Here is a 16,479-nt window from a genome sequence, read left to right as displayed (position 1 = left end):
ATAAATATACATAAATACATTTAAACATCCATGACTCGGAAACAAACATTCATATTCATCATATAAACGCTTGCACCTACCGGGATTCGAACCCGGGACCTCTAGCTTAGTAGGTAGGATCGCTAACCACTCGGCTATACAGGTCGTCAAGTTTATTCTTAGATTTTAATTTGAAAAGTTTCAGTAGACTTTAACTCCCTTATTCTGAAAGTTTACCAAGTTATTTACTCCCAGAGCCGCAGTATCTCCGGCCATGCATAAGTTACTCTATCAAATATCAACGCAATTTATAACAATCCGTGTTAGACCAGTTCACAGCTTGAGTTGTACAAACCAGAGAATAACATATTTTTGACTAACTATATACTAATCTGGTCACTCTCGCCCTTTTGTTTTCTTGTGAGCATAAAAATATACAAAAATTTCATAAATTTTTATTACTTATTTTTGTATACCTTAGTAAATAACACAGAGTACTTTTGTATTAGTAAGTAATGTTATACATATTCTTTTCTACTCCTCCTTAATTGCGCCAAGAGCCACGAGACTCATGCTAGAGTTTGGCGAGTCAACATCTCCTGAGGATGCCTCGTGTAGAGGACATGATTAGCCATGAGAGTCATGAGAAAAAAAGATGACTTTTCGAAAATAAGATTTTAGAATATTTTATTTTATTTTATTAAGAAAACCAACAGCATATTACATATTAGATAAATAAGTAATAATATTTTACAATAATAATGCCAATTACAGGTTTCCCTTATATTATATTACGGTTTCCGAAAAATTCAACATGGTGCAGAACCTACTAAACAAAAATGCAAAAATTTATTTTGAGATTATGTAGGTCGTTTCGTTACATAAAAAAGAAGTGTAACTAAATATCTACATAATAGGTACTACATAAATATCTGTACTATATGTATGGGATATGACAAAATAAATAAACATATATTTTAGTGCATCAGTTACTTAGATGTATCATTGAAAGTAGCTTTGAGTTACACGTCACACGACAATTCTACTTAAAGTATAATACGCAATTAATATTTAAAAATATTATGTTATAAAATAACTTATTTCGTATTTATAACTTATGAGGTCAAGACAAAGAGATGAATGTGCAAATTTTGAAGTTTAATTGGACAGAGAGTCATGTTCTGGCGAGCTCCTGGGACAGAACGGAGATTAGATTGCAAGTTTGGGAATAACAAACTTTAGCATTTACTCGTTTATAAGAATATACAAAGAATTAATGCGGTGGGAGGTTTTGTTTTGCCACCTCGTGGGACCCAACGCCACCCCCATCCGCCCACTCATTATCTCCTTACGATCTCGTGCTACCACCACGAACACCGGAACCATAAACAATAAATACCATTCGAGTAAAATACTTTTAAGGAAAGACAAAAGCATGGCATTTGTTCTTGGGAACCCTTTCCGAAGGCAATCGAATGTTAAAACACCGCAATACGAACGTCGTGAATAGCCGCGCATTATGATGGCGGGTGTCCCCGTACCTACAGCAACCGAACCGCCTTCTGTCGATGTAAACGTCGCAAAGTTTAATACAGAATCGAAGAATCTCTATCGACAAGATGATACCGAGCGGTTGTAGGTACGGGGGTGCGCGGGTATCGGATATCGTGTCGCCCATACCGCACAGCCTACGCCGCTCGCCGACACATGATATCGTCTTTTTATTTCATAATTTCAACACAATAAAAAGTTTGAAAAGGCGTAGGGTGTAGACAATGCGCCCGGAGGCACAAACCGGTCGGAAACCCTTTATGGTAGACTTATTGTCTCAAAATAAAATCGGGTGCAAATTAAAATAAATTCAATGAGCCTTTAATCGATGAATGTCTTCGTGTTTTTGTATGTTTTTATGACGTCGCCGCATTTTAATTGAAGGTACTTTGATTTTACCGATAAATAATTTGTTTGAGGGGTGTGTTGGCCAGAATAAATACATATTATGATAATATGATGAGAGAAAAGCAAGAAAAATGGACAAAACTTACCACAGAATGGTACCCTTTAGACGGAAAGAGGCATAGAGGAAGACAGGCTAAGAGATGGGAGGATGACGTTAAGAAATTAGTGAGTTCAACATGGACTCGCACTGCAAAAATGAGAAAAGACTGGAGAGCTTTAGAGGAAGCCTTTGTCGAAAGACAAGTTGTAACCGAACCTGTACCGTTTGCCGATAATCAATAGATATTAAAATTGTTACTATACTAGTTAAACTCTAGTTAATAGTCAAAATGTGTTATTTAGATAGTAGTCATAAGTAAATTAATATTAGGCACACGAAACTACTCTGTGTAAAAATTGTAAACAACAATAAAGGCTTTTTATTTTATTTATTATATGATAACTTTAAACTTAATAATATGAGGTAGAGTTCTTAATGGCAGGATCTTTTAGCCAGCATAAGTAACGCCTGTTCTATCACCATATTTTAGGGAAGGGAACAATCCGCCCCACTATTCCACTAGCATTATTAAATTGATAATATAATTTTAGTCTATATGTATATATGCATAGTCTCTCACATCTGGGATTAATTGCACAAATTAAAATTATTTACCAAACTTTTTGAAATGAATGAAACACAAATGCGACAACCCGAGAGTATGTCATCATTGATTTATTCAAACATAACTCTATTTCAAAATCTTGTAACTATATTTACAAAACTAGCTGACCCGACAGACGTCGTTCTGTCAATAAACGGTTCGAGAGATATGGTAAATGCGTGGGGGGGATCGTGACACGACAAACTATATATGTAAACCTTCCTTGAGCTTCAACGAATCTAGTACAAAAGATTTCATTGAGATCGGTCGAATAGTTTAGGAGTTATTAAGGAACATACAAACATACAATCTCTTTTATATATTTAGATAATTAAAACTATCACTATTGGAAAATGTACCAAAAATACTGGCAGCATTTCCACGTTGGATAACTAGACTGATCCGTTGACCGAAATAGCTACCAGAGTTGAACAAAACATACGAAAATTTTTGGATAATGAGGCATAAGGATGGTTGACTTAGATGGTTGTGCGGGTTCGAGTCCCGCATCAAATTCAATTTGTATAATGTTAAAATAATTAATTAACTTTATCATATAATAATAATAATAATATAATAATATTGACACATTTTTTACACAAATTATCTTGCCCCAAGTTAAGCATATATAGCCTGTGTTATGGGTTACAAGACAATGATATATTTAATACATTATACTTACTTAAACATACATAAATTCATATAAACATACATATAAAATAAATAAAATAAGCCTTTATTGCTGTTACTAACAATAACATTTTTTAAATATATATCCTTTCCTAATTGCTTACTATTTTCTTAACAGCTTGTCCTTCGACATAGGCCTCCTCCAAAGACTTCCATCGTTCTCTCTCTCTCGCCATTCTCATCCATTCTGGGCCAGCCACTCTCTTAAGGTCATCCTCCCATCGTTTTATTTGTCGCCCTTTGCTTCTTTTGCATTCTCGTGGATACCACTCCGTTATGATTTTTGTCCATTTTTCGCTTTTGTCACGTAGCATACGTATGTCCTGCCCATTTCCACTTAAATATTTTCACACAGTTTTGACATCTTTGAATTTAGTTGTACTCTTAATTTTTGTTAGTTTTATTTTATCTCTTCTTTTAATTCCAATAACACTTCTTTCAATTCCGTTTTGGCAGATTTCGATATTTTTCAACAACTTTTCTGTTAATGCCCATGTGTGGCAACCATACGTTAGACATGGCAAAATGCAGGTATTATATACTTTTCTTTTTTCTTTAATTGGCATATCTACATTTTTCATAATCTCGCTAAGAGACCAAAATATTTTCCAGGTGTTGGCTATCCTTCTATCAATTTCTTTAGGCATGGTGTCAGTTGCGGCTATAAGCTGACCTAGATAAATATACTCCTTTACATATTCTATTTCTTTCTTATTTACTGTGATGTTATAGGATTGCAAACCATTTGTCAAAATTTTTGTTTTATTTGTATTCATCGAAAGTCCTGCAATGGCACTTTGATCTGACAGTTGTTGTAACATTTGCTCAAGGGTTTTTGGCCATTCAGAGAATAAGATTAAATCATCTGCGAAACGAAGGTGAGTTAGCTCACATATCATAACATACATATAAACATACATACTTAAATATATTTAAACATCCATGACTCGGAAACAAACATCCATATTCATCATAAAAATGCTTGCATCTACCGGGATTCGTACCCGGGACCTCTAGCTTAGTAGATAGGATCGCTAACCACTCGGCTATATATCATATGACCATAAGCATTACTTGTAAGCTGAGGTTTCAATAAGATTCGTGAACAATATGTTTCAAGGCACATGTATAAATGTACAATCACTATTAAAAAGGTTGCGAATCGCTCGCTTCATCCAACGATTGGCCAGGCGGTGCCCGCTCTCCCCCGGGCCCTATACGAGAAGCGAAATGGGCCCCAGAACACCCATAAGAGAGCGACCCCGCCCGCCACGGCCGAATAATTAGGGCTCTTTGTTTAGATAGCAGCACTTTTATTTGGGAAACCGTGGCCGCTGGGGATTGCTTCGTCTATGCCGATATTAATAAGACACATGTATGAGATAAAGAAATTATAAACTGTATTCAAATATCTGAACTATTTATTCAAAATAGGACCAGCAGCGGAGCCAGTATTACATCACCCTGCGCTCGTAATCCTTCGATGTAACCATTGCTTTTTTTTTAATGAAAATAAGGGTCCAGACGAGTAGGACGTTCAGCTGAAGGTAATGGATAAGCACTGCTCATTACAATGCAGTTTCTTCAATTCTGAGCGGCACTAGGTACAACTGCGTTCGTCACCTTGAGACTGTTGTTGTTGACATAAGATTCAAGTCTCATTAATTGTCCTGTAATTTTATTAGCTACGCCACCCTTCAGACCCAAACACAATAATGCTTACACATTACTGCTTCACGGCAGTAAAAGGTGTCTTTGTGGTACCCATAATCTAGCCGGCATCCTGTGCAAAGGAGCCTCTCACTAGTGGCATAATGCAATTTTATATAGATGAGTTCGCGGCCCGGCACTGTGCAATCGAGCCCAATTTTGTGAATTATGTAGTTTTTGATTGTTTAACAATTATAAGACTTTTTTTTAAATAATGCTGCGTTAGTGTCTAGCAAGTTAAATTCCCTATACAATAAAGTACATTTTATTCCAAATTAATTTACCAGTATGCAGGTAGCTAGATATAAGAAATTAAAAATAGTCACTCACAACCAGAATATAGTTTCACCATCAAAAAATACTGTCAATTTGAAAATCCTGTTTCAATGTACTTCATAGACCTAAGCTGTTGTTGGAAGTTTAAGAAATATAACAATTTTCGTGAAATATTCCACAAAATTCGTGAAATGTTCCACAAAATTCTCTTAAAAATGGACACCATTTAACATAAACTATGTACCTACCCCAAACAAGCCTTAGCCTTTTCCAAATTACCAAATAAATATCAAATACTTCGTACATTACTGAACACAATATATATGAGAAAAGAGTAATGGCAAAAAATTATACCACCAAAATACCAAATCATTGACCGATCGGAATAATACTTTTACCATAAGACGCAGCGGGTTTCGGAGAAGTTTTTAAGGTACATGATATGTTGTTGGTGATAACTAATCACTTAGAAATACCTATATATTCGCAATACAAATAATTCAGTCAATGAAATTACAATATATTATATGACCATTCATACAATGAGCGAGCGCGGGGTACTTAATTTATATGGCAAAACAACGTTTGCCGTGTCAGCACTTATAAATTCCGTGCTAAGCACATTCATTAAAAAGTTATAATAATATGATTACTTTTTACACTGGCCCTTTTGTCTCTGTTGCAAAAAAAAATGCGAAATACAGGAGTAAGTTAAGAGATAAGGTAAAAATAGTTTTTATTGTAGCAGGCGTAACTTGCGGTAATCCATAATTATCCAAATGTTTTGAGTTTTCTTTAGTGTTAATGCCGCCAATCGTGATTTGCCTCTACGAGACTTTGTCTCGTGCCAGAGTGTGTCGAGTCAACATCTCCTGAGGATGACTCGTATAAAGGCGAAACACATATCGAATTGGCGAAAAACACAAAAAGACAAAAAAATATTGACGGTATTAACACTAAGGAAATCTCACAACATTTGGATAAGCAATATTTCATCAAACACACAATAAGCTTAATTAAGTGAATTAAAAACAAAATTATTATGAAGGTGAAGTGAAATAAGAATAATTGTAATAACCGTCTATGTGTTTGTGCTACAACCTATTGTAATACTTGATAAATAATAATAAATGGATATATAATATCGATTTATTTGAACCAACGTTTGCAAACATTTTTAATACAGGTGGAACAAAATTCATAAAAAAATAAAGTATTGATAAACCACATTAGGATATTCCTCACCTGTCCTAATAGGCAGACATAAAGTTATGAAAATATGAATAAACACAGCGTAGTCACGATTTATAGAAAAGAAGGGGGAACGACGACAGCGACAGCCTCAACACATAAATAATGCAGCCCACAAAATTGGGATTTTGATTTGTTTTCTTCGAAACTTTTATTCCATCTGAATAGAGAAACGAAAACAACGCTTTGTTTTCGATTATAGATTGGGGAAATTATAACCATTAAACAAATTAAGTACCTGTGGAATATGCTTCGACAATGGCAATGGAATCAAGGCTTCTGTCTCGTCTGGTGGTGTCATATTGTATGTAATCTATTATTAATCTATCGATTAACGGATTGTTCATTAGATACCCGCTACCAGTGTCTAGGTACACCGCATTTTAAACAACAAAAACCGCCCACATATATATAAGCCGAAATGTGCTGATGTCATGTTTCGGCATTAACGTGTTTTCTCCCGTTGACTTGACTTGCCCCTATATCCCTTACTGAGGAACTTGGACTGCTTCAACTTTTATTTCACTCCAGGTCGTTCCAAAATCTTCGCTTCTGCAATGGTAGCTTGCCAGGTGGGTTTAACGTGGCTGCTTTTACGTTTACCTCGGGCATGTAGATCTTGCCTTGGTATATCGTCAGAACAGAATCCTTGTTACGAGCATTACGACTGACAACATAACAATTTTTATTTATTCCATCCAATTTAAAGTGATACATAGGCTGTAGGTAGCATGTTTACTTAAATACGGCTTCAAAAATTTACGTCATATTTTGTCGTCATAGTTTATCCTGAACACACATTGCGCATTTCAGCTGCACTAAATAGGTTGTTATTTTTTATAACTTCTACAGTTTATTAACAAACATAATATAATCGCTTGTGTGTCCTTGAGTGACGGCCCTATATTGATGACATCCATTTGATATTGTCCTCACATTCTCATCTTGCATCTTTTGTTACCATCAAACCGTCCACAAGCTCTCAAACTGTCGAACTGATGAATATGATCGCTTTAGTTCATCCCCGAACTGTACATTATGACCATTCCGAACCCTACACCAACATTGATGCAGGCAATAATTTAACATCCATGACTAAACCAAGCTTACAAACTTTACAACCTTTGAGCTATTTTAACTCAATATTTCTCGTTAGTTTTGCAGTTTTTGATAAGCTATAAGCATTATATATTGTATTTTTTAATAAAAAGAGCGCCAAAATTAATGCTGGGAGAGTATCTTGCGCCGTTTCTTCTCTCGTAGAGCACCAAACGAAATCTAAAGAATTCAATTATGAGGAAATAAATGCCTTTATACCTTTACAAGGATATTTCCAATTTAATTTGAATTAATCTGTTGTTACGAGTGCACTACATTTTCAAGGCATTGTAAGAGATAATTGAATATTTTTAAGAGACGAGATCGACTGTTTCGTTTCATGCATATTGTAGTATAGGACTTGTTGGAGTACGTATCGTTCAGGCCAGTCGACAACGCGATGCGACTCCTTGGGGGCCGGGGCCTTTGTCTCAACCCCGCAAACTTGCCATAAATGTTAATATGGGATCTCACATTTGAATATCTATTTCTTCGCGAGGCCGGTTCGTTAAGGTGGCCTTGAATTTTAAATTTTATCGCAGCAATGGGAGTTTCACATAATACAAGGTGCCTGTGTAATCTTTTCAGAATGGGTTTTTGTTTTCTTTTAAATATAGTATTAGAAGGACGATCGCTTTCCGACATAATTTTCTTCAATAATTTCTTATTTCTGAAATTATATTCTTGGCTGTGTGCTTTAGATTGATAAGAATATTTTGTTAATCAGTGGTTGTGTGTCTGTATCTGGCAACATAGGCTTATAATGTAAGTACCTTAGGCTAGGCAAAGTTGTGGACAAAATTTTTGTAATGGATATTCAGAAAATATACTGAATATCATAGGATCATCGGGATAGGCTGAAAGAAGGCAGCCTTGACAAGTCGTCGCGAAGACCTTTGGGTGAAGCCTTTAGCTAGCCTTCGGCTCAAGTGATAGTCACTCTAAGATTTGTCTCGCAGTATCCCTGACTACGAGGAGAGAACCATCTTGTTAACGTGAGAGGGAACAGGGCTCATGACTGGAGTACAGCTAGAACGATATATAGTACCAGAGAACTGTTCACGTGACACTAATCAATGGAATACTTAACCAGGCGGTCGCTGAATTTAATTCATAAAATAATTGAAGATAGACAATCAATGTATTGTTAAAAAGAATTGCATTGAGTTTTGTTATTTTATACTTTTAATTTAATATTAAATATGGAGATAAATATCATAAAATAATAACCTCCCCACACTACCTTCCAAAAACATTAATTAATGAAAATATCTAAATAAGATGGTTTAGTATTTCTACGAGCATGTTTCGAGTGATAGTCTGCGGGTTTTATACCCGCGGGAAAAACTACATATCTACTCCTACACGTCTTTTATTAGGTAATTGAATTCTCTTTCGACTGTTTAAAATAAATAAATTGTAGTCGTAGACAATCAATGTTAGGGCCGTAAGTTTCTCGTATGTAGGTATGATTGTATTAATATATTATGTAATGAGTATGGTAATCGCCTACCAATAAAAGAGTTTTAATGTCGTCGATGACTGAATGGACAAAGAATATAAAGATACTATTATATAATATAGATGCGACATATTCGCTGACTCTCACCTATAATTATTCATCTACTTATTTATTTAATTGAATAGACTCATTAAACCTAAAACAAAAGCTTTACGGCCTTACATATAAACTTGGTATAAAGTTATATCATAGAATAAACCAATAATATGCAAAATGTTGACTATATTCCTGATAACACTGTCAATACAATGTTATTTCAGAAGTTTTCCGAACGTCAAGCAGTCTTGCAAATAAACGCGGGAAACGTTATACAACCGAATAAGCCAAATAAAATATATTATATATTATACCAAGTTTATTTGTAACCCCGTTCCAATAAAGTTTAACTCACAAAGTCATTCGATATGGTTTCCCAAAATACTAACAGAGTCGATGACAATTTGTGGATCTAGTGGAGACCGCGGCCGCTGTCTCGCTGCAACGCGCCCGCGCTCTGAAGCCCGAACTCTGTGACGATTGGAAAGTTAACAGCGAACATTTTAATGTGCCCCCTCCACCCTGTCTGACCCTCAATTATTGAAAATGCATTTCTGTCCGCGCCCTATGCCGTCCGCACCACGCCGCATCGTAAATGCACATTTTAAGCTGAGCAGATTGGAGAACCGTGTAACTCCGATCTAATAAAAGTCAACTCGGCGCCCGCCGCTCAGTTCAATGTTCATATTTAAATCAATTGCTTAGTCAAACAAAACAAATGCTTGTGTACAATAATAGTATTGTAATAGGGTAATCATAGGATTACATTGAATTAAAACTATCATTACGAAGAAGTGTACCAAGAATACAGGCAGCATTTTCGCGTTGGATAGCTTGGCTGATCCGTTGATCGAAATAGCTCCCAGCACTGGAGTTGCCAGTAACCCTATTGAGGCGCGTAAATAATACTTTGTACATTCTCCGCGCCTCTGGGCCCCACGGGCCAAGTGTCTCGATACCAAATGGCACAAAGTTGTAAGACTCACAGAGTCTGACATATTTGCAACGCTTTCTGTCTTCGGCAGTCGAAGCAGCAGCCCCAGCACCAACTGACGTAACTTGGACATGGGAAGGAGCCAGAGTGTCATTCCATCAGGACGCTTGCCATCATGTATTGTAATTGTGTAGCTCATTATGACCTCTATATGCTGCTATTGAGGTTCATGCATGCACTCCTCGACATAACCTGCATAAGCTTTGGGAATCGGTCATGATACAGTATGTAACTGACGATTTAAAAGTGTTTCACAACCCTCAACCGTATTTTAACCCTTCGCTTAAATGGCACTCGTTTATTCGGCATTAACGGCCTTACAAATAAACTTTAACTTGGTATAAAGTTGTACATGAGAATAAACGAAGAGTTTGCAAAATATTGTCTACATCACTGACAACACTATCAACGCAATGATAATTCTGATGTTTTCCGAATGTCAACCAGCCTTGTAAAAAACCCCGCGTTTTATCAATTCTATATCAAACGTTATTATCAATCATGAGCAAAATGTCTATTTGTAAACATTTAGCATATTTTGGGTTTATTCTCAAGTATAACTTTATACCATGTTTAATTGTAAGGTTGTTAGTGTTATATTCAGGACTTAAGATATTAATGTTATGTTTTACTTGTATTGTAGATAATCGAACTTAGATCGTCATAACATTTCACACCTTAACGAATTACTAAGGCTTGGCGTTTTAGTGTCGCCAAGAGAGAGCCTATGAGTCCTTTCAGCAGCATATCTGCTCCTCAACTTTATGTCCGTTTTATCTTTTCGGCTGTATTGCGCAGCGGGGACTCTCCCAAACGGTCTCTAGGGCTCCGTTAGCACCGCGACTTATCTTGTCCTCTCGAAAATTACCGCGCACCTATATTACCTCATTACTCATTCCACTTAAAAATTTGAACGAGTGCAAATTGTTATTTTTTAAAAACTTTTATTTGACTTATAATGTCTATTGTTTTTGATGTGAATTAGAATTCTTTTTGATGTGATTTCTAATATACTAGATACTACTACCGAACAAATGAAAGGAAACATGGCGCTTTGAGAGAGAATGACAAAAGATATTATTTTATTGATGTGCATGCTCGATCGATATCCAGGATCGGATCTTTATAAAAAAGGCCAGAATATGCGGTAATGATCTCTGTACGCAACGTAAGAACATGTGTGGAAGAATACATGGTATTAGGAATTCTGAAGATTACCTTCCAACTTCATCACCAGATCAGCTTGACGGTATCATATTCATTGTAACCCTTTAAATTTCGTTAGTTAAATCGCTTATATATATTATTGAATTGAGCAAAAAATATATTATTAAGTATTTCGGTCCAATGAGAGACTCCTTGGCACAGTAAGCCAGGTCGGTGAGAACCTACGGCAGCGGCACTGCATTGTTATGGGCAGGGTGTATCGTATCAATTATCATCAGCTAAACGTCCTGCTCATCTCGTCCCTTATTTTCATAAAAAAATATTAACAGCTGAAATTATGGTCAGCTTCAGGAAACAGCCGCTCACGTTCTGCTGGAATGCAGTGAGGTGGCAAACTACAGGGCGAAGCACCTGGGGTCACCAGGCGCTCTTCGGGAAGTCTTCCGCGACGTTAAGAGGTTGGGTGACTTCTTGGAGGAGCTTGGCTGGTTGGAGTAGCCTCTACCACCCTCGCACGCAAAATAGGCGCATATGACGTCGAGTTGCGGAAAGCGCCCGTATGAAGAAGAAGAAGAGAAGAGATGCTCAGCTTATCCTTACACCCAGCCCAATGAAAAAGTCAAACTCTCGTTTAATCATACTCAACTAAGTTTTACTCAAGTAAAGTCTAAGTACGCTCTGATCTCAGCTATAATATCTTATGTTTGTCATTAAAAATAATTTTGGGCGAGCACAAATCCTTAGTGTCATAGCGTCTTGACCGTCTAGTAATTTATTACCATAAAAAAAATTGTACAAAATTAAATATATAAATTATAAAGTATGTATGTACTTACCGGATTCAAAGCTATCCATGCTCTCGCATTTGATATCCACATCTGAAACAGATAACGTAATATACAGTTATGTGAAGTGACAGAAACATCAGACTGAGTTTACACTACAATATTTATAATTTAACACCAAAAAATTTTTCACATTGTTTCCTCTACTTTTGCTGTGAAAGGATGCCCTAATAATTTGTTGTTAATTTCTACTTGATTCCTTTAGATACGCGTTCCTGATAGTCTTGAAGAACTGAGATGTTATAAAAAGATTTACAACCCTAAAAATTAAGTGTATCAGTTTCGACGCGTGACTTGAATTTACTGATTAAAAACGATTATCTTAAAATATTATATAATAAGGAAAGGGAAGTAAATTAATTCATAATATATTAATTTGATAAAATATAGTACCTTAATTATGGTACATAAAAATTAATTTCTTACATTACATTATTTATTTACTAACATACTTAATTGTTAAATACTGTGACAAACTAAAATAACATCAGAAGTTACGTGAGTTACGAATCGTGTAGCCGTTGCCATGACTGAGGACAACTAAGTAGATATGTACATGTAAACGTGTACCATATCTACTTAGTTGTCCTCAGTTTTGTAGTAGAAACTATAGATTTAAGTTCAAATTCAAATTCAAATATTTTTATTCAAAATAGGATGTGACATCACTTATTGAAAGTCAAAAACTACCACCCATTCCAAAATGAATGCCTCAGACCTGAGAAGAATGGGCGCAACAAACTCAGCGGGCTTTTTTTTTTCATCGAATAAATATGTCTACAAAGTAATATTGTACAATTAAACTTATTATTTAATAGCCTGAGGGCGGTCACTCCATTCCCAATCTGTTTTATCATTAAGAAATTCATTTAAGTTATAGTAACCTTTACCACACAAACGTTTTTTAACAATTCTTTTGAATAACGTTATACTTTTGTTTTGAACATTTTCTGGGATCTTGTTGTAAAAGCATATACATCGCCCCACAAAAGACTTACTAACTCGACTTAGCCGAGTAGTAGGCATCATAAGTTTATGTCTGTTCCTGGTGTTAACATTATGGTTATGACAGTTTCTGGCAAATTCACTTATGTGCCTATGAACAAACATTACATTATCAAGAATATATTGAGAAGCAACAGTCAAGATGTTAATTTGTTTAAATTTTGCTCTCAATGATTCTCTAGGACCTAGGTTATAAATAGCGCGAATAGCCCTCTTCTGCAGCACAAATATTGTATTAATATCGGCAGCGTTGCCCCATAGCAATATACCATAGGACATAATACTATGGAAATAACTAAAGTATACTTGTTGAGTTCTTATTCCAAACATTGTACTAGCCACAATCTGTCATCTTTATCAAAATGAACCACTGACTTGTATGTACCACTGGACAGGCTGTTCCATATGTTTGACAGCGAATTTTTTGTGCCTATTTGAAGCGCCACCCGCGAGCGTGCAGAGAACTAATTTTGACGTAAATACAAATGGCTGCAAGAGAAACGTGCAATACGCTGAAGTATTTTGCATTTTGAGTTAATTTCGGTCGTTTTCCGTGTTATTTATACTTCAAGAATCAACGTAATAATTTACACATATTTTTTTTAATAGTTTTCCTCTTGATGTTTGTTTAGCTGTGGTTGTCATCACTAGTTTTAGTACCGCAGACTCTCGCTACATGGCCAACAGCGCCGAAATGGCTAATATCAAACGGGCACAAAAGCACTTTGACAGCCACCAGTCCAGTGGTATAAAGTAGAGGTAAGTGAAATGAACATTGAAAACGCCGGGACTGAGGAGCGGGGAGCGCTATTAGATGTGCGAGTAAATTACGCAGAGGTAATGTGACCCCTCGTGTTGTGGTCACATTATGGTATCCGAGGGACGCAAAACGAAAAAAAGGCAGACCTACCACCAGGTGGATCGTCAAATTAATTGCCTTTGAAGGAGTACTCTGGGCCCGATCAACATTTGACAAAATATTGTGGAAGAAAAAAGGGGGTGGCCTTCGCCCAGCAGTGGGATGAATTATAAACTATAATTTATATTAGAATAACAGTTTTGTATATTTAAAAGTAGTTTTCAGGCTTAAATAAAAAATAAAGAAGGCTAATTCCAAAATACCAATTTTTTTCACATGATTATGCCACTACGGATATTTTTTAATTTAATTAAATTTAGAATTATTTAATTCATTTAAATTTAGCGAGTGGAACGTATGTAAGGAACTTAAACTTCGTGGCCAAAGGAGTCGTAGACAAACTGACGCGAAATTATGGATAAGTACCGTACTAAAAAAGGATTATGTGGTTTTATGAAAACACGGTGAACGTGAAACTTTTTTTCACATTATAGACATTTAACTAAAAATAGCGTGGAGCACTGGCACAAATGAGTAATAGTCTATACACTACATGGTCAGCTGCTGCGAACTATAGGCGCCGCCCGACTGTCACGCGACATGCAACACACAGAAGAAAAAGTTTGAGACGATATAATAAAAGAATCACTTTAATTAATATGACCCTTCACCTGTTGTTAACATTTGATTTTACTACCCATCTTTTTTAATACCGTGCGCTATATATAAAACGATTCGTAAGGAGAAAACTCCAAAATTATTGTTAACTACAGCGGAGTAACAGTTAGACTCGATGAAGTTAACACTAACTGTAAGAGACGTCCGGTTGATTTTGACTTCTGCCGCTCGCGACCGGACCCTCTAATCCTGTTTGCCAGCTTTCGCACTGCCACAACAGACTTCACCCCTTATTTTACATACAACTTAAAATCCTGTTACACTTTAATAGTGTTATCTTTTAAAATTGCATGATAAGAATGAAACACTAATTCATTATATGATATTAGCTACCTTTATTAGTAATTTATAAACTCATATTAATAAAAAGTGCGCCATGGACTTTGACCAAGTGGAATTTTGAAAAGTAACTTCATTCATCAAAACTGGTTTGGTAGTCTCGCCGTGTAGTGGCAAACAGGGTGAGTTGCTTGTCAAATTCTAAATTCTAGGTTTTTATTTATAAAAAATTTTCATTTTGTGTTACACTTCAGACTCCAAATAATTTATAACCTGTCAAAACCATAATGTTAACACCAGGAACAGACATAAGCTTATAATGCCTACTACTCATAGTTGAGTCGACTTAGTAGTCGAGTTAGCAAGTTTTTAGTGGGGCGATGTATATTTTTTTTATGGAATAGGAGGACAAACGAGCGTACGGGTCACCTGGTGTTAAGTGATCACCGCCGCCCACACTCTCTTGCAACACCAGAGGAATCACAGGAGCGTTGCCGGCCTTTAAGGAAGGTGTATGCGCTTTTCTTGAAGGTACCCATGTCACATCGTCCCGGAAACACCGCACAAGGAAGCTCATTCCACAGCTTTGTAGTGCGAGGAAGAAAGCTCCTTGAAAACCGCACTGTGGAGGACCGCCACACATCCAGATGGTGGGGATGATATCGTAACTTGTGGCGTGTCGTGCGAAGGTGAAATGCTTATATATGCTTTTACAACAGGATCCCAGAAAATGTTCAAAACAAAAGTATTACGTTATTCAAAAGAATTGTTAAAAAACGTTTGTGTTGTAAAGGTTACTATATTTCGACTTTCTTAATGATACCACAGATTGGGAATGGAGCGACCGCCCGCAGGCCTATTGTTCAATGTTAATTTGCAAACATATTTTTTGATGAAAAAAAAAGCCCGCTGAGTTTGTTGCGCCCGTTCATCTTAGGACTGAGGCATTCAATTGGAATGTTTTGACTTTCAATAAGTGATTTCACATCCTATTTTGAATAAAAATATTTGAATTTGAATTTTAACGTAAGGCGCATTATTGGGTCTCTTTATGATTATTTAGTAGGTAGTAAAAGAATTAAATCAGACATTTTTCCAATAGATTACAGGAATATAAGCGTAAATAACATTTGTAACAACAAATTCGAAAGGACATCTGTAATTGGAACATTCATTTGCGAAGTAAAGTTTTAAGATGTGTTAATTTTTATAAATCGTTCTGTATAACGTTCCTTTTCTTGAAGGGTTTTTTTTTAGTCCACATAACTGACTACACTTGTATGGATTGCAAAGTAGTAAAATATACAAAAATACTATTTATCAATTGAATCTACTGGATGTGGACGTGATATGCGTGATTAAGTGATACAATAACTACAGCGCAACAAAACACGCTTAACAAACAAGCTTGATATAAACAGGACTTATTCTAACAGCCAATAACAAGAAAAAAAAAAGATTAACAGATTACTTACTTGCTAACTTAT

General features: G+C 35.9%; 1 protein-coding gene across 1 annotated transcript in view; it reads right to left on the bottom strand.

Annotated features, from left to right (window-relative positions):
* Positions 1-16,479, bottom strand: part of LOC126976747 (zinc finger protein 423 homolog) — a 163,899-nt gene that overhangs the window by 91,573 nt on the left and 55,847 nt on the right. The window contains exon 4 of the mRNA XM_050825306.1: positions 12,163-12,204. Coding sequence (XP_050681263.1) covers positions 12,163-12,204 — 42 coding nt within the window. The remainder of the gene's footprint in view (positions 1-12,162; positions 12,205-16,479) is intronic.

The sequence above is a fragment of the Leptidea sinapis genome, chromosome 42 (assembly GCF_905404315.1).
Source record: "Leptidea sinapis chromosome 42, ilLepSina1.1, whole genome shotgun sequence".
Classification (NCBI taxonomy): Eukaryota; Metazoa; Arthropoda; class Insecta; order Lepidoptera; family Pieridae; genus Leptidea; species Leptidea sinapis.
The sequence above is the reverse complement of the archived record's forward strand: the minus strand, read 5'-3'. Positions and strand labels throughout refer to the sequence as shown.